Consider the following 24,740-nt stretch of genomic DNA (forward strand, 5'->3'; position numbering starts at 1 on the left):
TGACTGATTCCATTTTCCCACTAATGATTTTGGTATGGGGAGTACATGGCCCAAAGGCTCCCCTACACATCTCATTATTCAATAGGGACATTGTCAAGCCCATTCAGAAATTCAAACAGGGTATTTCAATCTCACTCATCCATATCTAGATGACTTTGTTACAAGGCACATGGATATATTCTGCATAGAGGAATATACATTCATGTTTTATGAAAGTAAATTATAGTTAATCTTGTTTTGAGACTTCTCAAGATACTTAAAGATACTTGGAAGGTTTCAAAATTAAAGGTAATGAGAAGGCATGAAGCCAAGAGTTGGAAGGGAACATGGACCTCTTGGTTCTACCTTTTCTTTGTTGACAGCCTTCAATGATCTCTACCCTTTCCGCAGCATATTTCTTCATTCTCATTCTGTCCTCTGGGGTCAACCAGTGCAAGCCTGATGTCCCTTCCATCAGACAACCCTTTAAGTACAACAAGGGAAATCTCAGTTGTGCCTTGAGCCTTCTCACCTCCAGGTTACACATCTCCAATTCCTTCAGATGATAAGTCTCTCATCATCCTCGCTGCCTCCAGATTCATTCTTCTGCATCAGTGTTTTTCAAAAAGCTGTACAGCTCAGATTTGTAGGTGAAAACCTACAGTGAAAACCCATTGGAGTCAGGGACCCTGGTTCTCATTTTTTATATCTGTAAAGATGAGAACTTAGTCTATATGGCCTCTGATGCCTTCCAGCTCCAAGCCTAGGACCCTAAGACATGACTAGAAAGCTGTGAGGCTATTCCACCTGAGGTCTAGGGTTTGAGCTTCCATGAATGCAGACTAAAAGTATTCAAGCTTTATCTTAGCAGCCAATGTTCTTGCAGCTACAGATTGCCAAAAAAGATTTGTGTGATAAATAGCACAGGCCATCATCAAGATCCAAGGAACTGGAAAAGGATGCCATGGAATAATAATGGATGAAAGCTGGGCAGCCCGAGAGCCTCTGTAGCATCCAAGGAAAGTGAAAAGACCCTAAGGAAATCTCCAGTCCCTTGGGTGGATACCCCATAGAGTACTCATGGGGAAACAGAAAAAGAACCAGAAGGAATGGGGGAGGGTGAGGCATTAAAGGACCGGGTCTGCACTGGTGGTGATGGCAGAGGAAGTGCCCCTACCTATGAGATCACTCACTGGCCTTCAGAAGTCACTCAGGAGCACACTGTTGGCTTATTATGAAGCTTGTGGCCAATTAAGAGTCCCAGGTCTTTGTCCAATGAATGACTCTCAAGGTAAATCTTTAAAATTTTGTGCTTGCATAGTTTAAATTTTGAACCAAACTGAAGGACTCTCCATTTATACCTACAGTAAGATCATAGATCTCTAGATGGAAAGCACCTTGGAAATTATCTAGTTCAATCTCCCTTCATTTTACATGTAAGAAAATTAAGAACAGAGATGAAACAGTCTGCCCAATATCCCACATGTAGCTGTGAGATTGCGGATAGAGTGCTGGGACTGGAATCTGGAAGATTCATCTTCCTGGGTTCAAATCTAGCCTCAGACACTAACTAGGTGGCCCTGGGCAAGTCACTTAACCCTGTTTGCCTCAGTTTCCTCATCTGTAAAATGAGCTGGAGAAGGAAATGGCAAACCACTCCAGTATCTCTGCCAAGAAGACCCTAAATGGGGTGGTGAAGAGTCAGGCACAACTGAAATGACTGAACTATAACAACATTGTGAAATTGCAGATCCTAGGCCAGAAGGGACTTTAGAAGTCATTCAGTTCAATGCTCTCATTTTCACAGATAAGGGAGCTGAGGCCCAGAAAAGTTAACTTACTCAGGGTCACACAGTAAGTGTTAGAGGCAGGGTTTGAATGGCTCTATCTCCCACTCCCCTTCACTACTTCTAAGGGGAAGCACTGGGATCTGAACTCAAGTGTCTTGACTCGAAATTCTTGACTTAACTATTGAATTGAATCCTTGTTGCTGACCCAGAACATTCTTTCCACTGATAACCAAGCTAGCAGGGAGAGCTGACTGCCTCACCCACTCCTGTTAATCTGGCCTGTTATACCTACCCGGGATCCACTCCACAACTGATGATAAATACACTGGTGTTCTACGTAAGACACTTTGCCTGCCTCCCTCCAATGGTCTGGGGACAGCAGCATGGATAGCAGAAGGGGAGTTCTCACTCTTCATTCTGAGGACGACTCCTAGTTTCTCAACAATCTGAGAGGAAGACACAACTCCAATGACTCTCCATTTTACAGGTGAGGAAACTGAGGATGAGAAAAGATCATTGGGTTTCCCCAAGTCACGCAACAAATAAGTGTAGCAGGTAGGACCAGTGCTCAGGTCTTCTGACCCGATGTCTGCCTCTCATTGCTTCTCTGGTCATTGAGCATTTAGGACAAGTCAAATGATGATAACCATTCCCTCCGCCACTCCAATGCTGGTCCAAGGAGATGGCTTTTTGCCTTCTCTAGAAAATCTTCCAAACATCTGTAAAGACAGCAAGTGTTTATGTCCATCAGCATTAGAAAAATATGTCAGGTCATGATTACTATAGGATCCCTTTGAAACTGAAAATACAGGAAACCTGATAATATGTTTTGAAAGGACAAATGCAGAGGATGCTAATTCCCATAATCACTAATGACCGTTTATGGTGGTTGAGCTTTCTTTCATGCCAGAGGCATTACAGTACTAATCAGGCTTTATGAAGCTGGCCAGTGGAGGAAGGGAGAGCAGGGTGACATGGGCTTGGGTTTCATGATGCCAACTATGTGGACACTCTAGTTATTGAATGGTTCCAGGATGGATCCAGGAGGCAGGGCCCCTCTCCCCTTCACTGGTGCAGATTGTAACCCATCCAAGCCTTCTCCTCTTGCAGGTCTCTCATCCACATCCTTACAAAAATCTTTCAGAGAGGACCCAGCTGAGAAGCTGTACATAGGACAATCCTTGGGCTGGACTTCTCCCTTTTGTGACATGCCAGGCCCACCCCCTTCTCTGGCACAAGTCTTTTATGCAGTTTCTTCTACTCAGGTCAGTGGGGGAGACATACCACAATCTGCTTCCTCCCCCCACTCCATGCCTTTCCATTTCAAACAGGGATAAACATGAGAGGGGTAAAAACATAAAACCTCTCATCAAAAAATGAAAATCGCAATGACCTATTAAAAGCCAACTATTCCCCAGGGACTGTCCAGAGGACCTAGGGAAGGACTGGCTTTTTCCACTAGATTTTGGTATCACCTGAACTACATTTCAGTACCCAGAAATCTCTCCCTAGGAATTTCTGCCTCTCAGTGGCTTGGCATGCTGGGAGATTGCCTGCCTCACAGAGCAAAGGTAATGAACACAAGCCTTTCTAAGCAGTGTAACTTTTGCCATGTTCCTTCCAGATACAAACTCATTTGGATCTTACAGCAATGTTTTATAGTTCTTTTATAGCTGAGGAAACTGAAGCTTACATAAGTCATTTGCTCATGGGTCTTGTAGCTAGAAGGTGTCAGAAGTGGGGTTTGAACCCAAGGCTTCTTGTATGTCTTATGTCAGTAAGGAAAAGCTTCCTACTAGTTGGAGCTGCCTCCCAAGTTGGAGTGGACTGCCTCATGAAGGAACAGTTCCCCTGCATTGAAATTTTTTAGAGACTGGCTGACCACTTCTCTAGGGTATGGGGCATTTTTTCTTGGGTTAGGATTGTAGTAGATGGCCTCTGGTCTCTTTTGGCTTTGCGATTCTGTAGTTCTCTCTTTATTTCTAAATCCAATGGTCTCATTCTTCATGCTTTTTCATCTCTCTACAATGGTTGACACTGTTGACCAGTCTCTCCTTGTGGACACTGTCTTTTCTCTAGATATTTCATGACAATACTTCCTCCTGGTTCTCCTCCTACCAGCCTGTCCATTCCTCAGGGTCCTTGCTGGACCTGCACATAGAGCATACCCACTAATGGAGTGTGTCCCCCAAGGCTCTGCCCTGGACTCTTCCCTCTCAACACACTCTCCTACTGGGTGATGTCATGAGCTCCCATGGATTCAATGATCTCCTCCATGCAGACTACTCTCACGAGCCCTAGTCTCTCTCCTGGGTTCCTATTCCCCATCAGCAATTGGCTTTTGGACATTTTCATCTGTTGCGAACTATTTGTTATTGTCTGGTCTCAGCAGAACTGGGCATCGTGAAAGAGTTTAGGAACCACCAACCTTGAACTTGAGGTCATCTGTTCTTACTCCTTAGGGTCTGGCACAGAGATGCTGCTAGACAGAGGATGTCCAGCTTCAAAAGAGGTTTTTAAAAAAATTTATATTTCTTTTTTCCCAATCAAAAGAGGTCTTAATAGATGGAGACAGTTGGCCACCATGGGCCACACTAACTCCCCAGTTATCTACCCCCTTAAAAAATGACCCCTTTGGAGACAGTGGAACTCATCCCTGGGGGCCTTTTCAGCCCCTGACTTTGCTGGTGTCTGGAGGAGAGGGCTTTCTCAGTCTGAAAAGACAGGAAAAGCAGAAATTAAATATGAATCTTGTCTCCTTTATCCCCATGTCTGAATTCTGTGCCTTTGCAATAGATATTTCCCTACCTGGTGTGTTCTCCCTATTACCTACAACAACCCTGGTACCTACAACAACCCTAACATTTTTCAGGACTCAGCTTAAATTCCACCTTCTGCAGGAGGCTTTTCCTGGTGATCTCCCCTCCTCTAGCTGTTAGTGCCTTGCCTCTGAGATAATTTTCCATATACACAGTATATATTTGTGTGTGTACACATAGTTTTTGTGCACATAAGCATCTAGGTGGCACATCAGATACAGTGCTGGACTTGGAGTTGGGTAGCTGAGTTTAAATCCTGACTCAAGCACTTACTAGCTGTGTGATCTTAGATAAATAACTTATCCTCTTTTGCCTCAGTTTCCTCCACTGTAAAATACATCCTTTCCAGGGTTGTTGTGAGGATCAGATGTGATCATATTTGTAAAGTGCTATAAATACTAAAATTCTAATGATTTTTGGTATATTTTCTCTCCAATTATGACTCAAATTCCTTTTTGCCTTTTCTTACAAGTGATTCTGGGCTCAGGCTGGACAAAGCCTCAGGTTCATGGGCATGTCTTGGGGGAGGGTCGCTTGCCTCCCATTTCATTCTTCCAGAATACGGATCCTATTAAAGTTTCCAGTATCATACATTTAGAGCTAAAAACCATCATGGAGAACATTTGGTCCAATTCCCTCATTTCATAGAAAAGGCTTCTGGAGCCCAGGAAGGCTAATGCTTTAGCTTAGCCAGCCTCTTATTAGTGATTTGACAAAGACAGAATCAGGATTTGAACCCAGATCTTTTTAATTCACACCCAATGCTTTTTCCATGACGCCATGCTTCTCCTCTAGCACTAGCACCCAAAAGCTCATATTCCCTGAACCCAGAACCCACCTCTCTCCCACCCAGGTATCACCTGAAGATAGCTGCTCTCCCATACCTCAGGCTCTGGAGGTTCCCCATTGGGTAAACAATCATATGTATATATAGATACACAACATTTATTTCCATAGGGAACCCTCGTGGGTGGAAAGGAGAGGACAGCATTCATCATTCCTGTTGTTTGGCTCTCTCTGGGGACTGAATAACAGAGCAGGAACTAGCTGGGGCCAGCGTGATTCCCTCTGAGGGTGTCAACATCTGTCTCTGCCCCGAGGGGCCTGACCTCATGGTCTTGCACCAAGCCCAGAGCCAGAGATGGCACAATCAATCACTGTCCCAGCCATTCCCAGCCCCCAGATTCTCGTTGTTGTGACACACCTCCCCACAGTGGGGCTGCCCTCTCCCCCATCCCTATGGGGGGCCCTGTCCCCTCCCTCCCAGCCCAGTCTCAGTCCAAGCTCTTTGCCATCACCCCTTCCTCTCTATTTTTCACTCTTTGTCCAGAGCAGCGACTTCATCAGGTAGCACCCACAAGGGGACTGCTTCCATTAAGGGAGCCCAGCACCAGCCCCACAGGTTCTAGTCTTCAAAGGGTGGCCAGGCACTGATTCACCTCAAGTCACACAGCCAGCCTGTGTCAGAATGTTCAGGACTTGAACCCATGGCCTGACCACAAGGTTAGCTCTCTCTCCACTCAGCCACACTGTCCCCTCTAAGAACCCCTGTCCTGTCCCTCTGTGCCATCCTTCAGTGATTAATCATCATGGAAGGTGGGTCAGTGCCACCTGCGAGCTAGCAGGGACCTCAGAGGCATCTCGTCCAACTGGTAACTGAACGACATCCACCATCCCCAACCTTCTTCAATACCTCTAATGAGGGGGGACTCATTACCTCCCAAGGCAGACCTACTTGGGGATGCCTCTCTTTGTTAGCAGAAGCTTCTCCTGACAGCAAGCCTTAATCTCCTTCTTTATAATTTCTCCCCACTGTTCCTGGTTCTATTCTCTGGGGACAAGAAGAAATAAAACTAATCCCCTTTCCAGGGGATGACCTTTTGAATATTTGAAGTCAGCTACCATTCTGGCTTGGCCACTGAGCTGTTTGAGCCTGGACAAGTCATGTGATGTTCCTGAACCTCAGTTTCTGCATTAATAAAATAAGGCTATGTGCACAACAGAAAGAGCACTGAATTTGAACTCAGGACTTCGGTTCAAATCCCAGCTCAGAAATTTACCAGCTGTGGGACTTATGGTGAGAGCCCTTATGTTCCCACCCCTCTACCCCACACGAACATCTGCCTAGAGGCAGCTAGGTGGCACAGTTGGTAGAGTCCTGGGCCTGGAGACATGAAGATCTGAGTTCAAATCCAGCCTATGTAACCCTGGGCAACTCATTTTGTTGCTGTCTCAGTTTTCTCAACTGTAAAATGGGCATGATAACAGTACCTACTTTACAGGGTTATTGTAAGGATTAAAAGAGATAATAATTGTAAAGTGTTTAGCTTAGCATGGAGCCTGGGACACAGGTGTTTGACAATTGCTTAGCACTGTTCCACCCACCCACCTGAGAAGATGTGTTTGAGTGACAAGGCACATGAGGAAAGAAGAACCCAGAAACAGTAGTAATTCCAGGACCCAGAAACAAGAACCAAGTTCTTGGAGCCACCAGCTAGACCTGTTGCCCCAGGCACCACAGTGGAGGCCTCCAGAGGAATGGCAAAGATGGACACTGGATTCAGCAGAATTTGGAGTTTCTGTGCAAAATCACAGACCTTAGCCTGCGCTTACCTGAGCAAAAGCTCTTCTACAGTATCTCCAGCAGGTGACAGTTCAGCCTCTGCTTGAAGATCTTCAGTGATGAGGAACTCACTACCACTAAACGCATCCCCTTCCATATCTGGGTAGGTCTTGTTGTTGGGGAATTTTTCTTTACCTCAAGTCGATATTTGGCCAAATGGATAAAAATCCACTTATTTCCCAAACTCTGCTTTTTTGGAGATAAACAGTACAAGTATTATCCATCCCATGGAGTTCTTGAAGGCAGCTGTCTGTTCTGAGTCATCTCCAGACCCAACAACATCCTCAGTTCTTTCAGCTGATGCTCGTGCACCCCTTCTGGACACCGTCTAGCTTACAGGGGTGGGAACCTGCAGTGTTTAGTCCACATGTGGCTTTGTAAGTCCTTAAGTGTGGCCTTTTAACTGAAATTGATTTGTTCTGTAAAATTTTGATTCAGTGAAAAGGTCGCACTTAAGGACTTAGAAGGCCACATGTGGCCTTAAGGCTGCAGGTTCCCCACCCTTGGTAGCATATCAAGACCCTTTCTAAAGAGTGGTATCCAGAACTTATCACAGTCCTTTAGAAGTGGTGTGACCAGGGCCTCTATCTCCTCCTGTATTCCAGACTCAGGGTAAGAGGTGGTCCTTAGTCTTATAAAAGCCAGTCCCTCTGCTGGAACCCTTCCTCTCTCCTCTGAGCTTGTCCCTCTGATGATTACCCCCCCTTCCTCCTCTTCCTCCTCCTCCTCCTCCTTCTTCCCTCTTCTTCTTCTTCTTGTTCTTCTTCTTCCTCTTTCTCTCTCTGTCTCTTGGTCTCATTCTCTCTGTCTCTCTCTGTCTCTCTGTCTCTCTCTCTGTCTCTCTCTCTCTGTCTCTCTGTCTTTTACTCTTTCTCTCTCTCTCCCCCTCCCCCCACCCCCATTCTTTGTATCTCTACCTCTTGGACTTCCTGTATTTCTGTCTTTGTCTCTTTAATGTTCGATCTTTCTTTATCTACTGACTCTTTCCCTGCTGCCTACAAACATGCTCAGATCTCCTACATTATGAGGCCAGGGAAGTCCAAGACACAGACCCAAAAGAGGAGAATGACTCCCAAATACCTACAGGCAAAGCCTCAAAGAAAAACATAGTTTGCTCACAGGATAAGTTAGAATTCCAAGAAGAAATCATACAAGAGGTACAAAATGAATTTTAAATGGTTTTATGAGTGAAATGAGAAGAATTGAAGGAAGAAGTGGAAAGGAAATAAGATCTATGGAGTTAGTTCCCATGGACTCAATTGTCATCTTAATGCAGATGCTCCCAAATCTGTATTTCTAGTCCTATCTTTTTTGAGCTCCAGTCCTGAATCACCAACTGCCTGATGGACTTTTCTATCCCATGATCCCGTAGACACCTGAAAGTCAACGTGGCCCAGACTAAACTTGCCACCTTCCTACTTAACCCTCTTCCCATCTTCCATCTCCTCCTAAACATTGGAGTTATCCTAGATGCTTCTCTCTCCCTTACATCACCACCATTACAAATATTTGTTAAATCTTCTTGTTTTTACCTTCACTATATCTCTGACCTTTACTGCCTTCTATCCTTCTACCCATCACAGAATTGCTATCCTAGATGCGGCCCCTCTCACTAGCTTCTTAACTCTACAATCTGGCTTCAACCTCAATATTTCAACAAAACTGCTCTCTCCAAAAGTTACTGGTGATCTCTTCATTGTCAAATCCAGTGGCCTTTTCTTAATGCTCATCCTTCTGGACCCCTCTGTAGACTCTGACACTGTGGATCATCCTCTCCTCCTTGATACTTTCTTCTCTCTCTCCTGGTTCTCCTCCTGCCTATCTGGCTGCTCCTCCTCAGTCTCCTTTGCTGGGTCTTCATACAGCTCATGCCTACTAACCATGGGAGTTCCACAGGGCTCTGTCTGGGCCCCCTTCTCTCCTTCCTCTCTCCTGCTCATTGGCTCTCTCTTGGATTCAATGATCATCTCCATACTGATGATTCTCAAATCTCCTTATCCAGCCCTAAGCTCTTTCCATTCTCACATCACTAACTGCCTATTCGATATCTTGAAATGGATGTCCAGTGAACATCTGCAACTCAACCTGTCCAAAACAGAACTCATTATGCTTCCACTCCAAATCCTTCTCACTTTAAAACTTTTCTACTATTGTCAAGGGCACCACCATCCTCCCAGCTCCCCAGGCTCTATGTGTCATCCTTGACTCCCTATTACCTCTCATCCCTCCATATCCAATGCCAAAGCCTGTTGATGTCATCTTTGCAACATCTCTTGAATATGCCCCTTCTCTCCTCTAACACTTCTAACCCTGTATGGGCCCTCATCTCCTCATGCCTGCACTATTACATTCTGGTGGATCAGCCTGCTTAAAGTTTCTCCCTCTGCCATTCCAACCTTCATTCAGCCACCAAAGTGATTTTCCTAAAACTCAGTTCCAACTATGTCTTCTTTCTATTCAATAAACTGCAGTAGCTTCCAGGATCAAATACCAAATCCTTTGTTGGCATTCAAAGTCATTCATAACTGGCCTCCCTGCCTCCCCTTCCATCTTCTTACACTTAATGGCCCCCATGACGCTTTGATCCAATCACACTGGCCTCCATGCTGCTCTACAAACTAGACACTATAGATCTTGATTTGGTCACTTTCACTAGCTATCTCCCATGCCTGGAATGCTCTGCATCTTTACCTCCGCCTCCAGGATTCCCTGGCTTCCTTCAAGTCCAAGATACAATCCCACCTTGTACAGGCAGCCTCTTCTTAATTCCCCTTGATGTTAGTGGCATCTCTCCCAATTATTTCCAATTTGTCTTGTCTCTAGCTTATGTGTATATAGTTGTCTGCACATTGTCTCCTCTGTTAGACTCTGACCTCCTCAAGGGCAGGGACTTTCTTTTGCCCTTCTTTGTGTCCCCAGCACTCAGCACTGTGCCTGGCACATAGTAGGTGCTTGATAAATGCTTGACTGAGTGGTCCTCACTCCTTCTCATCTGGATGATTGTGGTTGCCTTCTCATTGGTCTCACTTGTTCCCATCTCTCTTTATCAACCATCATCCACAAAGCAGCCAGGTGGATATTATTGGTGAATGGGCCTGACTATGTCATTTCCAAGCTCAATATATTTTGCTGGCTCCCTACTGTCTCTAGGATTAAATAACAATCTCTTTATCTGACATTTAAATCCCTCCAGGATCTGGCCCCAGCCTATCTTTCCAGACTTATCTCACTAGCCTACTTACTCCACAAGTTCCCCCTGCCTCATGGAATCATTCACTACCTTCCTTCAAGGCTCAGCTGAAACGTGACTGGTGAGGGAATTGTGGGAATTGAGAGCACCAGCCTAACTCCATCTTGTGATTCAGTTCTGGGTCTAGCTCAGTTCCTTTTTTATCAAAGTACGGGTCCAGTTCCATTTCTGTCTTGTGAGAAAACTTCATTGCATTGTTTGAACCTAGCCCTGAATGGCTGGGGAGCTAGACCACCTCTACCAGCTGCTTAGAGACCCTTAACTGAGGACCCGGGTTATGCTGCCCAGAAACCAGGTCAGATCCAAAGACTGATTCAAGGAGCTTTGTACAATTGTGCATCTCAAGCAACTCATGTGTCTTATCTGAAAACTGGCCCCGTATTGATCAATCAGTTACTGTTTCCATGTTTCTTTGATTGAATACAGATACTTGAGGATGGGGGGAAATGGGATACCTTTTTTATTTCAGGGAATTGCACCTGCTCATTCTCCCCCTCCCAACTTGTAAATTCCCTAATCTTTCCTCCATTTAGAAATCAGATGACCCAATCTTGTATCCCGGTTTCTGTCCTGTTATTTTGTTCTAATGCATAAAAATCTGTCTCCCCTTGTATTCAGGGTCCAGTGGCAAGCTACGGAGGCCTGGTCCCGGTTTGTTTGGCAATGGGCATACATTGCTTGATAAATTGATCTACTCAGAAGCTCAACCTTTGTTTCCTCAGTCATTTCAGATTCCACAGGCCCCACCTGCTACATGTGGCCATTCGTGATAGCAGCAGCTTTTACGGTTAGGCTCCAACAACTCTCAGATTGTTTTATATTTACTTTGTAACTACTTTGTATTCATTTATGTGAATGAGTGTTGTCCACAGTGCCCAGTGCCTGACACACAGTCATACTGAATTGATTTAGCTGCAGTTAACTATCATTCCCAGGTGAATCGACCAAGGCTCAGAGAAATAATGTAAATGCATTGGGTCAGAGTCAGGAGTCAAGAGATACTGACTCCAAGCCCTAGTTTCTTTCCAAAGAGCATGTTATGTATTGATTGCATATAAAATCAAGGCTACTGTATTTACAATCCTGTAGATTAGAGTTTGGGAAGAGTTCACTCTTACCACAAGAGGGCACTGTCCTTCAACTCTGTTCTGCAGTTTTAAAGTTCTATTCATTTGATTTGGTTCTAATTGTCTACACCAGTCTCCATATCTTTGGTCCTTCATTCATCTTTCTATTCCTTTCTGTATATATATCCTTAGTCATTGGACTCCAAATGTAGAGCAGCCCAGACAGCCTGCAGAACAATTAAAGTTAAGCCCAAGGGAACAAATGTTAACACTGCATAATAACAGAGAATGTTGTTGTTCAGTCATTTCAGTCGTGTCTGACTCTTTGTGACCCCATTTGGGGTTTTCTTGGCAAAACCAAGGGAATGGTTTGACATTCCCTTCTCCAACTCATTTGACAGATGAGGAAACTGAGGCAAACAGGGTTAAATGACTTGCCCAGGATCACATAGCTCGTAAGTGTCTGAGGCCAGATTTGAACTCAGAAAGACGAGTCTTCCTGACTCTTCCTGACTTTATCCACTGCATCACCTAGCTGCCTTTGTAAACCTTAAATGACAGTAAATCTTTGCATTTCTAGGACACTTGAAGGGGCTAAAATCTAGAGTCCAATGTTCTTTGTTTTCACCAAGGACGAAACTAAAGCCAACCATTTTCTGATATTGTTGAGTGAGGCTAGATCTTTTCTTTAGGAAATCTTTTCCTGAAAGATGACTTCATAATTTATATTATAAAGTAATGGGCAATTTCAAAGTATTCAGATTCAGGTGTCTGGCTCCAAGGCTATTCTCTTTTGCATCATGCTATTCAAACTGTACAAGGCAGTAGTTGTTGTGATTCACAATCATTATAATAGGAGAGGCAGCATGCAGCCATGACCATAGAGTCAGAAATATCTCGCTAGCTGTGTGACCCTGGGTGAGTCACTTCTTTTCTCTTTGCTTCCATTTTCTCATTTGTAAAAAGGGACAATAGTAGCACCTACTTCCCAGGGATGTTGTGAGGATAAAATCCAATAATACTTGCAAAGCACTTTGCAATATAAATGCCCCTCATTCTTATTGTTTTCATCTCCTACTTAATGAATGCCCATGGCTCCCTATTTATTGCCTCCAGGATAAAACACCAATTGATTTGTTTGACATTTCAAGTGCTTCAGCATTTGGCCCTTTCCTACCTTTCCAGTCTTCCTGGAAGTCTCCCATTACCTCCCTCCTCACACTCTACTCAGCAGACATTCTATGGGTCTCTTTGGTATTCCTTATATACAGCACCCTTTGTCCTGGCTGACCCCCAGGACTGGATTGAGCCCCCTCCTCACCTCCACCTCTTGGGAGCCCTGGTTTGCCTTCTAGAGTCAGCTCAAGCCTCACATGCTTCATGAAGCCTTTCCTGATCATCCCCCACCCCCCAGTTCCTTGGGGTCTCCCTCCTACAGCTATCTTGCATTCATTTAATTTATACTCCTATGTGCTCCCTTATCCCCATTATTAGAGTGTAAGTTCCTTGAGGGCAGAGACTGTTTTGGCTTTTTCTTTTAATCTCCACTGCCTAGCACAGTGCCTGGCCGGGGTAAGGGTTTAATAAGTGCACTTTAATTGACTGATTGGAAGACCTAGAACTTGAATCCAAATCTCCCACTTCTAAGATAAATGATCTCTCTGCTTCATCATCACCATCTCAAGTAATATTTATTTAACAATTTCAAGTTTACAAAATACTTTATCGACATTATTTTACTTGAACTTCCACATAATCCTGGGAAGCAGAGAGGAGAACATTCTAACCATTTTACTGAGGAGACAACCAAGGGGTGAAGAGTTTAATTGACATATCCAGGATCTCTTCATTAACAGGTGTCCAAGGCAAGATTTGAACTGAGAGCTACCTCCAAGTCCAGGGCTCTATTCACATTATGCTGCTAGCAAACTCAGAATGTTTGAGCTGGAGAGGACCTCGGAGATCACCAGTCCAACCCCCTCCTTTGTGAATGAGGAACCTGAGACTAGGAAAAGTGTAGAGCCCGAAGTGTGTCTGTATCGGCACTTAATTTCAGGAAAAACTAAAAGCCAGAGGCCCCTTCCAGCCAGACTGGTGTGCTCTCTAATCCATGAGGATTATCTGTAGTAACCGCCGTGCCCAGGCTCCCAGTGTAAGGCTGTAAGGCAGGCAGGCTTCCCAAAGGCCTGGGGTTGTTCACCGAGGGAAAAGCCAGCTCTTTTGGATACTGCACAGACTATTGCTTTGTGAATACCTCCTGCCATGGGCCCAGGGACATCTCAGTAATGGTAACCATGAGGGCAAATTGTTTTTAATCAGTCTATAAGACTGAGTAACAGTGTTAATGATTAATAATAATAATAATAACAGCATCATGAAGCTCTTTAAAGCTTGCAAAGTGCTTTACAGATGTTATGGCATTCGGTCCTCACAATAACCCTGGGAGGAAGATGTTATAATTATTCCCATTTTAAAGTTGGAGAATCTAAGACGAATGGTGGTTCTGTGACTTACTTACTAATCATTCATGACAGAATTTGAATGCGGGCCTTCCTGTCTCCCAGGCTGGCACTCTCTCCATGATACCAGCTAGCTGCCTGGATACTTCTGCTACTTAATGCTGTGCTGTTCCTTATCAGTAATTGCCCCAAAGCCACCAAAACCCAGAATCCCTCTGGGAAATCTGCATTGGCCCCAACCACATTCTCCCCCACCTCCTCTTCTCCTTGCCTTTCATTCCTACCTACTTTCTGTGATTCCAGCCAAAGAGAGCAGAAACAAGTATTGACTGAATTCTTTTTAAAGCAAAAGTCCAAATCTCTCTTTATCAGTCATGTCTTGTTCAGTACCTGCTTTGTGCCATGTCCTTGCTAGGAGTGAGGGTTCAAAGTAGAGCAAGTATGCTCCAGCTCACCAGACTGGAACCAAGATAGCCACATCTTCCCCTCAGGGTATGGGGGGTACCCTGAAGAGCTTGGGGTTGTCTCTGCTCTCAGCTTGAGGCCCCCCATATTCCTCCACTGTTTGTCAGGTATCCTTGACAAGCACACAAGTACCATTTTAACTACTTAACACCAGTTAAGTTTTGCAAAACAATATTTACTTCAAAGTTATAGTAAAAACAAATGTATCAACATTCCCTTCACCCCCACCACCCCATGCCCTCACTCTCCCTGAGGCAGGCAGGCTCTCTTTGTGTTCCTGCATAGCATTGGTTCCAACCGGTTCACACCCAAAAGCACATCAACACCAGCTGCTTCCTTGTCTCAGCTACTTCTGCCCTGCAGTTCTCAAGGTCGCCCCGTGCTCCCCAGCACATCAGTGCTAGGTTGGCACAAATCCAAGCCTGGACTCCTATTCCTGGATTCCTGTGGCTTACTCTTCTGCCCCTTGGAAAAATCTCCTTCACCCAAAATGGGAAAGGGCAAACACAGACACCAAGGACCAAAGTTCAGCTTTTTTGGGGCCAGAGGAAGAATTCTCCTCCTTGAGCAGCGGCCTCTCATTGGACGTTGAGAGCTCAGGTACAATGAACAAAGAGGAAGAGAGAGATGGACAAAGCTGCCAAAGCCTCTTGAGTGCTCGAGTAGGCAGTTAAAAAGCCTCTCGTTCACCATGTGGTTAGCAGATGGGATGGAGCCCCAGCTCCTCCAGAAGCAGGTTCCTCCCCTTCTCCCCATGGGCAGCCACTCCAGCGGCATTTGGCACAGGGGCCAGACCCCCATTACAAAAGAAAAAAAGCAAAAAGTCCTTGCCTTCCATGGGTTTACAATCTATAAAATCATGTGGATGCTGTGGGAGAAACAGAGTTGAGATACGACAGAAACCCTGCCGTCATGGAGGTCACAGTCAAGTACAGATCCATGACTCTACACAGATATCACTGCAATACAATATCTTGTAAGAGAAATGCATTTTAGTGGTGCCAGAGAAAGGGAAGATTGAGCTGGGGGGAGAAAAGGGAGAGATGGGCAGAGAGGGCAATCCACAAAGGCTTCTGGGAGGAGGAGGACCTCCTTGCTTGCTTTAGGGACTATGCTTTGTTTTCATGACTTCGAGTCCCCTCAAAGGGTGGCAATTGACGTTCACAGTTGAATATATATGTGGATGTGGAAAGGTGGGAGGTGAGTCTGCATGGGCCCACCAGTTATTCACCACTGTGGATTTTTCTTCATTCCCTCACACAGTTATTGTGGAAACTTGTAAACCTTACTTGGAGAAAATGGATAAAAGCACCATCATATCATGGACCTAGAGCTGGAAGCCCCCACAGAGACCCCTGAGTCCAACCTTTCATTTAACACTGTAGGCAGCTGAAGCCGAAGAAAGCAAAGTGACTTTCCCAAGTCACACAGTAAATAACAAAACTGGAATTTGAACCCAAGTCCTTGGTGCAGTGGATAGAGTACTGGCCCTAGGGTTAGAAGGGCCTGAATTCAAATTTGACCTCAGATACTTACTAGCTGTGTGACCCTGGGCAAGTGACTTAACTCTGTTTACCTCAGTTGCCTCATCTGTAAAGTGAGCTGGAGTAGGAAACAGCAAACCCCTACCATGTCTTTGCCAAGAAAACCCCAATGGGATCACAAAGAGCTGGACATGACTGAAACAACTCATCAAAAACCTTTGACTACAAATTCAGCTCTCCTCCCAGTGTATCATGATGAAACAGGGAAGTGAGGCATGTAACCATGAATCATAACTCTTCAGTGAAAATTGAAATCCTGGTGTACTGTTGAAGACAAATTATGAGACTTCTGAAAAGCAGAGCCATCCCTACCCATAGGCACAGGAGGTGACTGCCTTCACAGGAATTTCCAGAGTGTTGTCTTTGTCATGGCCTCGGAAAGTTAGAAATGGCTTTGGCAGGCATGTCAGCCAAGACTTATTTCATGGATGAGAAATTGAGGACCAAACAGAAGAAGCCACTTGTCCAAGTTCACAGAGATAGTGAATGACTGAGGCAGGAAGCTGGCCTGGATTTCCCAGCTCCAGACCCAGTTCTTGCCAGTACACAGTGGAAGGGGCTTCAGGGTCTAGAATGTGGCTCCCAATGGCCTCTCTTGGCATTATTCTCTCCCCTCATGGGGCCTGAAAGCTTGTCCTTTAGAGCCATGCTTTTGATTGAGGCAACAGAAGTTGGATCTTTGTTTGCAGGTCACTGTGAAAGGAATAGAGAAAGGAAACATCTCCTCTCTCCTCTGGAGATTTAGGACAAAGTTATCAGGGTGACTAATTAGCACTGTCTGATGGCCAAAAGTGAAGAGGAATTAAGAAACCTCTTGATGAAAGTAAAAGAGGAGAGTGTAAAAGCTGGTTTGAAGCTTAACGTCAAAAAAATTAAGGTGTTGGCTACTGGTCCCATCACTTCCCGGCAAATAGAGGAAGAAGTAATGGAAGCAGTGTCAGATTTTACATTCTTGGGCTCAAGGATCACTGAAGAGGAAGACTACAGCCATGAAATTAAAAGACACTCACTCTCTGGAAGACAAGCTACGACAAATCTGGACAGCATACTAAAAACGAGAACATCACCTTGCTGACAAAGGTCCTTATAGACAAAGCAATGGTTTTTCCAGTAGTAATGTGTAGTTGTGAGAGTCTGATTACAAGGAAAGCTGAGTGCCACAGAATCAACGCTTTTGAATTGTGGTGCTGGAGAAGACTTTTGAATGTTCCCTGGACAGCAAGGAGATCAAATCAGTTAACACTTAAAGAAATTAATTCAGGCTGTTCACTGGAAGGGTAAATACTGAAGCTGAAGGTTAAATACTCTGGCCACATTATGAGAAGATAGGACTCATTGGAAAAGACCCTAAGGTTGGGAAGGATTGAAGGCAAAAAGAGAAGGGGACAGCAGAGGATGAGATAGATAGATAGTGTGATGGAAATTGAACATAACTGTAAACAGACTTAGAGATATAGTGGAGGATAAAAGGATCTGGCATGCTGTGGTTCATGGGGTCATGAAGAGTCAGACATGACTGAATGAGTGAAGAACAACAATTAGCACTGGGGAAAGGAAGTTTGACTGATGGAATTAGATGAAGATGATGATGATGATGATGATGATGATGATGCAGCTGTTGAGTCACTGGAAGATCTGAGTTCAAATCTAGCCTCAGTCATTTATTATCTGTGTAACTTCCTTTTGCCTCAGTTTCCTCATCTATAAAATGAGGACGATGTTTCGTTGTTTTCAGTCACATTTGACTCTTTGTAACCCTATCTGGGGCTTTCTTTTTCTTTAATTTTTTGGCAATTGGGGTAAGTGACTTGCCCAGGGTCACACAGCTAGTAAGTGTCAAGTGTTTGGTCTGAGGCCGGATTTGAACTCAAGTCCTCCTGACTTCAGGGCCGGTGCTCTATTCACTGCATCACCTAGCTGCCCCTATTTGGGGCTTTCTTCACAAAGATACTGGAGTGGTTTGCCATTTTATTCTCCAGCTCATTTTACAGATGAGGAAACTGAGGCAAACAGGGTCACATGGCTAGTAAGTGTCTGAGGCCAGATTTGAAATTAGGAAGATGAGTCTTTCTGACTCCAGGCTCAGTGCTCTATCCACTGGGACACTGCTGCCCAAGGATAATAATAAGCACCTACCTTTCAGTGTTATTGTGAAGATCAAGTGAGGTAATATTTGTAAATTTCTTCACACAGTTCCCAGCACATAGTAGGTGCTATATAAATACTTATTCTCTTCCTTTCCTCCCTTAATAATCACTAGCATTTACATAGCTCTTTCAGCTTTGCAAAGCACTTTATATATTATACACAATTCTGATAGGTAGGTACTACAGGTATTATCATTTTCTCCCTCTCTCTCCCTCCCTCCATCCCTCCTCTCTCTCTCTCATCTCTGTCTCTTTCTCTATCTTCCCCCCCTCTCCCTTTCTCTCTCTCTATCCCCTCTTCTTCCTCCCTCTCCCCACTGTGATTTCATCAGAGATCTGTCAGTGATGAAATGGCTTTTATCAATGTAAATCCTGCACCTCTTTAACTGTCTTAGAGATCGGATCACAAAGACGTTAAGCCACTTGCCTGGGATAACAGAGCCAGATGGGCCACAAGAGAGGTTTAAACTGGGTCTTCTTGACTTTCAGTTCAGCCATACCACACAGATGCTATAGAAGTGCCCACCCATTCCCTTCCCTTTTCCTTACTTCTTCCCTCCTTTAATGACGAGGCTAAATGTCTTTTCCTTGATCCCCAGATGGGATTTTCCACTATCCCATAGAGCCTCTTACATGAGATTCAAGATAGCAGAAGTTCAGAGGAGGGGGAAGGAGGACACAGGGCCTCAAGGAGACTTGGGTAGCATTGGGCTACCTTGGTGGGCACTGAGCAAGAAGTGAAGGAGCTGAAAGGAAAGTCTGCCTCTTTGCTTATGGACTGTGCCCCTGATGGACTCCTTAGCCGTGGACATCTAGGATGATTGACCCTTCTTTATAGGTTCTGCCTCATCAGCGAGATGATTTTACTGTAAACCCTTTCAGGTGCATCAAGGGCCCAGATGAAGTCTACATGGTTCCAGTCTGGCAGCATCTCATAGAAACGGAGATTCTTGATTTTGGGGAGTAGCATGGCTACATCACGAAGGTCAACAAGGAGATCTTTCCCACCAGCCCAGATGGCTGTGGGCACCTTGATGGTAGTCAAGTCATAGAGTGGAGGGATGCTCTGTTGGGGAGGAAAAAAGGGTTTTTCAGAAGGAAGTTGTTATCATAGCAACCCAAAGATGAACATATTCGGGACTGGAAGGGACCTGAAGTGGATCCCCTAATTTTACAGAGGAAGAAATTGAGGCGTGGAGAAGTTAAATAGCTTTTCTAAGATCTTTCCATGGATAGTAACATCATTTGCTCTTACCCTTATTTTTACTCTGTGTGTGTCTGTTTCAAGCATGTTTCTTGCAAACAACATATTGTTGGATTCTGGTTTCTAACCCATTCTGCTATCTGCTTCCATTTCTCCCCCCTCCCCATTTATCCTTTCCTAAAAGTGAGCTTTTTATCCTGTTACTCATCAAAAGTCTGTTTTGCTTCTGACCATTTTTTTTCTTAATCTCTCCTCCCTTTTATCAATCCTCCTCTCTCTCTCTTATCCCCTTCCCCTCCTACTTTCCTGTTGGGCAAGATAGATTTTTGTACCCATCTGAGTGTGTATGTTATTCCCTTTTTGAACTAATTCTTATGAGAATGAGGTTCAAGCATTTCCCACCACATATTCCTTTCCCCCTCTTCTGTAAAAACTCTTTCTTGCATGCCTCTCTCATGTGAGATATTTTTCTTTCCTCCTCTCTTTTCCCCCTTCTCCTAGTGCATCCCTCTTTTCTGCTCTTTAGGTTTTTTTTGAGATCTTTCCATCAAAGTCACCTCATACCCATGCTTTCTGTCTATATATGTCCCCTTTAACTACCCTCATAATGATAAAGTTCTTAAGAGTTGAAAGTATTAACTTCCCATATAGGAATGTAAACCGTTTAAATTTATTGAGTCCCTTTTGATTTATCTTTCATGTTTACCTTTCTATGCTTCTCTTGAGTTTTATCTTTGAATGTAAATTTTTCTATTTAGCTCTGGTCTTTTTTTTTATTATTAGGAATGCTTGAAATTCCTCCATTTCATTAATTATCCATGTTTTCCCCTGAAGGATTACACTCAGTTTTGTTGGATAGTTTATTCTTGTCTTGGTTGTAATCAGTTCTTTTGCCTTCTGGAAAATCATGTCCCAAACCCTCTGCTCCTTTATTATTTAAGCTGCTAAATCTTGTGTGATCCTGACTGTGGCTCCATTATGTTTGAATTATTTATTTTTTTATTTACTTGGCTACTTACAATATTTTCTCCTTGACCTGGGAGAGCTGGAATTTGGTTATAATGTTCCTGGAAGTTTTCATTTTGGAATCTCTTTCAGGGAATGATTGGTGGATTCTTTCAACTTCTATTTTACACTCTGATTCTAGAATACCAAGCCAGTTTTCTTTGATAATTTTTTGAAATAGGATGTCTAGACTCTTTTTTTTATCATAGCTTTCAGATATTCCAATAATTCATAAATTATTTCTCCTCAATCTATTTTCCAGGTTGGTTGTTTTTCTGATGAGATGTTACATATTTTCTTCTATTTTTTATTCTTACAACTTTGTTTTATTGTTTCTTGATGACTCATGGAGTTATTAGTTTCCAGTTGCCCAATTCTAATTTTTTATGGACTTGTTTCCTTCAGTGAGCATCTGTACCTCTTTTCCAGTTGGCCAGTTCTGCTTTTTAAGGAGCTGTTTTCTTCAGTCAATTTTTTTTACCTCCTTTTCAATTTGGCTTAGTCTGCTTTTTGAGGAGTGCTTTTTTAAAAAGTGAATTTTTGTGCATTTTTTACCATTCAGCTGTTTTGACATTGATGTCTTCTTTTAAGTTTGTGTCTTAATCTTCCATGTCACCAAACTAAATTTTTATGGTCAGGTTATTTTGTTGTTGTTAGCTCATTTTCCAGGCTATTTCTTGACTTTTAACTTTGTGTTGGGTGGTGGAGTCACTGTCCCAAGTTTCAGGTTTTTCATGCTCATGTTTTCAGATCTAGTTCTGAAGGTCTGTAAGTTTTTGGTGCTTCCAAAGTAGTATGATTTAAAGGGAAGTGTGGTCACTGTTCTTCTGGCCTGTGCCCTGATTTTTACTCAGAAATGGACCTTGTTTCCCTATAGTCATAAGTGCTATCTCTCTTTTTGGACCTAAAACTGTTAGTGCTCCTTTCTGCCTTGGAACTAAGACCAGGGTTCCCACTCCTTAAATGCACTCTTCTCTACCCTGGAACTATGACTGAGGGCCCTGATCCCCTTGACCACAAGCATTAGTGCTCCTCTTCACCAAGGATCTGTGATCCAGAACTATATATAGGTAATACAACAGGGTCATATACCCATACCACCAATGGGTCCCCTGTAATCTCTTTCTGACCGACCCTCTTACTACCTCTGGACTGAAATCTCCTAAAGCTGCCACCACTTTCTGTTGCAGCCACCTCCAAGGCCTGCTGCTGGTGTGCACCATTCTCTTGGCTGAACACTACCCTGGTGTCACAAACCTTCCTTCTGACCTTCTAAGTTGTCTTGGGCTGGACAAATGTCTCACTCTGATCTGTTGTTGGCTCTTCCACTCCAGAATTCTATTTGTGACATTATTTTAAAGTTGTTTGGAGAAGAATGTTGGGAGGGTTCAGTTGAATTGCTGCTTATACTCTACCATCTTGGCTCCCCATGCCTTCTTTCAATATCCCTCTATAGGACAAAAATCCTTCTGGGACAATAAAGGAAAGGAGTCAGTGCTGTCTGGGGCAGAGAAGATTATTGAATGGGAAGTAGCTATGGAGGATGGACCAGGGAGGTCAGTGTTGAAGGAAGAGAAAAAGAGGAAGGAGGAGTGAAGGCAAAATCCATCCTTCTGAAATGGTTGTCTGCCATGTCATAAATTATACCTGGAAAATATCTGCTGCTGTTATAAGGAAAATTTGGGGGGAAGCATTCAAAAACAGGGAAATAGCAATGGGGATTAGTTCTCTTCCTTAAAATGAATGAATGAGTGAGTAAGTAAATGAATGAGTGGAAAAGCCTTTATTAAGTACTATACGCCAAATACTGTTCTACTTTCTGGACATACAAATACAAAAAGTGAAGGTAGTGTCTGCCCTTAAGGAGCTTATCTTTTGCTAGGGAACAGACACCTATAGGAGAGTAGTGGCCAAAGAGGGATATTTTAGTTTGGGAAGTAACCAGAATGGTAAGTGAAGCGATAGGGAAGTAGATCGCTCACCTTTCCTGCAAACAGTGGCAGTAGTAAATTAATTAAGGCTCCAGAACTGGAAAGGGGATGCATGTAGCAACATGGTGACTGGCAAAAAGATGGTTAGGGAGTAAATGAAGCATGGCAGGGCATGCCCAGATAGGATGAACTACAAGAGCCCAGCTATCAAACCATTCAGACAGAAACTAGATGAAAGTCAGGGGATAACTGTTTCTCTCTGTCTCAAAACAGTCAGCACCTTCTGGAGGCTTATTGGATAGAAAACTGAATAAGACTCCAAGCAACCAGAGAATCTGGCTCAACATACTTAGAATTAAAATGTTAGAGCTGCAAAGGCTTGTAGAGATCATCTAATGTAGACAGTCCTGCCATTTTTCAGATAAGGAAACTGAAACCCAACAAAAAAGTGTCTTGGATAATGATGCAGAGCCTGTTAATGGGAGAGCTGGAATAAATGGTCTGGGTTGGTTTCCTCTGGGCTGAGCGCTCATTGGAATCTATTCCCCTGACCAACAAGAAGATCCACTTGGAGGAACCCCACCCTTGGCTCCCTGAGACATGCCCTTCCTGCAGATGAACTTTAGAACCCTTGAGTTATAGTTGTCTGATCTGCTGAGGAGCTAACCTGGTTGTAATGACGCATATTCTCGTCCTTGCTACCCCAGTCGTAAGCTCTGAACTCGTCCGATCGGAAAAGCTGAAATGGACAAGGAAATGGTAAATTACGCCATGGGAAAGATTCAAAGGCAAATATTCTATAGAATAGAGTGCCTCATGGTGCTAATGACATCACTTCAAGAAGAATCTAGTCTTTCCATGTTTTAGGGAGGTGCTAGAGGGCAGAAAGAGGCACAGACACTCATGTCCACACAGATACACATAGAGAATGGGGGGGGAGAAAAAGAGAGACAGATGCACAGACAATTGACACAGAGGTACACAGAGACACACAGAGGAAGAGGAGAAGAAGAAGAAGAAGAAGAAGGAGAAAGAAAAGAAGAAGAAGAGGAAGAGGAAGGAGGAGGAAGAGAGATCAAGAAAAAGCAAAGGCAACAAAGAAAGGGAGAGAGACAGAAATGGAGACAAAGTAAGACACAGACAGGAAGAAGAGACAGGACAAGAGAAAGAAAATAAGATAAGAAAGATAAAGAGAGGAGATAGGAAACAGAGGAGAAGAGAGAGAGAGAAGGGAGAGAGAGAGAGAGAGAGAGAGAGAGAGAGAGAGAGAGAGAGAGGACAAGTATGATGTATGACTTCTCTTGGTACGAAGGCAAAGGGATGAGCGTCTGGACACAGCCACCATCTTTCCCACAAATACTTCTGCTCTCCTCTCCCATCAGCTTCCCTCTCACCTCACCTGCCTACACCCAGGCCATGCCCTATGCTAAGGCAATGGCCAGCTCACTATTTCCACAGCCCAGGGTCTTTTTCAGACAGGAAACAGAATGCATTGACCAAGGAGCCCCCACATCCTGCCTATTTTCATTTTCTAGTTATACAGCTAGCTATAGCAGGTGAGACAGCTGACCCAGACAGCACTCTTTGGCATTCAAAATACAAAAACCATCACAGGGGATAGTAAAGAAGCCAACCCAATAGGGACTCCTAGAGTATCAGAGCTAGAAGAGACTTTAGGCATCATCTAGCTCAGCTTCCTCATCAGACAGAAGAGGAAACAAAGGCCCAGTGAAGGGAAGGGACTTGCCCAAGGTGCCAGAGCTAATGAAAGGCATGGCCTAGGCTTAAAATCAGGTCTTCGTAAGACTAAGGTCACTTTCCACCATCCCCTACTGCTTTCCCAATGCCAAGGAACAATATTAAGTCAAGTCAACAAGCATTTATTAAGTGCCTACTGTGTGTCTAGTCCCATGTTAAGTGTTGGGGGTACAAAGACAGACAACAACACAGTTCCTGCTCTCAAGAAGCTCACATTCTAATGATGAAGACAACGTGCAAACTCCTGCGTGCAGACAAGCTACGGACAACACACAGAGGGGAGCCACCATCATTAAAGTGGGTCAGGAAAAGCTTCTTGCAGGGGGTGGGGGGTTAGATGGGACTTGCAAGAAGCCAGAACAGCCATGAAATAGGAGGGAGAGCATTCCAGGCATAGAGGAAGCTGCTGGAAAATACCAGAGTCAGGAAATGGGGCAGGGAGAGGAACAGCCAGGAGGCCAGCATCACCACATTGTAGAGTACTCGGAGGTGAACAAGATGTAAGAAGGCTCAAAAGGGAGGAGAGGGCTAAGTTATGAAGGGCTTTGAATGCCAAACAGAGCATTTTGTATTTGATCCTGGAAGCAATAGGGAGCCACTGCAGTCTATTGAGTAGGGGAGTGACATGGTCAGAGCTACACTTTAGGAAAATCACTTTAGTGGCTGAATGGAGGTTGGACTGGAGTGGAGAGAGGCTTG

At 44.1% G+C, this 24,740-nt stretch overlaps 1 protein-coding gene across 2 annotated transcripts in view; it reads right to left on the bottom strand.

Moving 5' to 3' along the window:
• Positions 1-18,601: 18,601 nt before the first annotated feature.
• LOC114038575 (lipase member N-like) overlaps positions 18,602-24,740 on the bottom strand; it is a 39,812-nt gene continuing 33,673 nt past the window's right edge. For both annotated transcript variants that reach the window (XM_027855889.1, XM_027855890.1), the window contains exons 10-11: positions 22,951-23,022; positions 18,602-19,209 (exon numbers count right to left, since the gene is read on the bottom strand). In XM_027855889.1, the coding sequence (XP_027711690.1) occupies positions 18,976-19,209; positions 22,951-23,022 (306 nt within the window). In that variant the 3' untranslated portion in view covers positions 18,602-18,975. The remainder of the gene's footprint in view (positions 19,210-22,950; positions 23,023-24,740) is intronic.

The sequence above is a fragment of the Vombatus ursinus genome, unplaced genomic scaffold (assembly GCF_900497805.2).
Source record: "Vombatus ursinus unplaced genomic scaffold, bare-nosed wombat genome assembly UNPS02011353.1, whole genome shotgun sequence".
NCBI classification, from domain to species: domain Eukaryota; kingdom Metazoa; phylum Chordata; class Mammalia; order Diprotodontia; family Vombatidae; genus Vombatus; species Vombatus ursinus.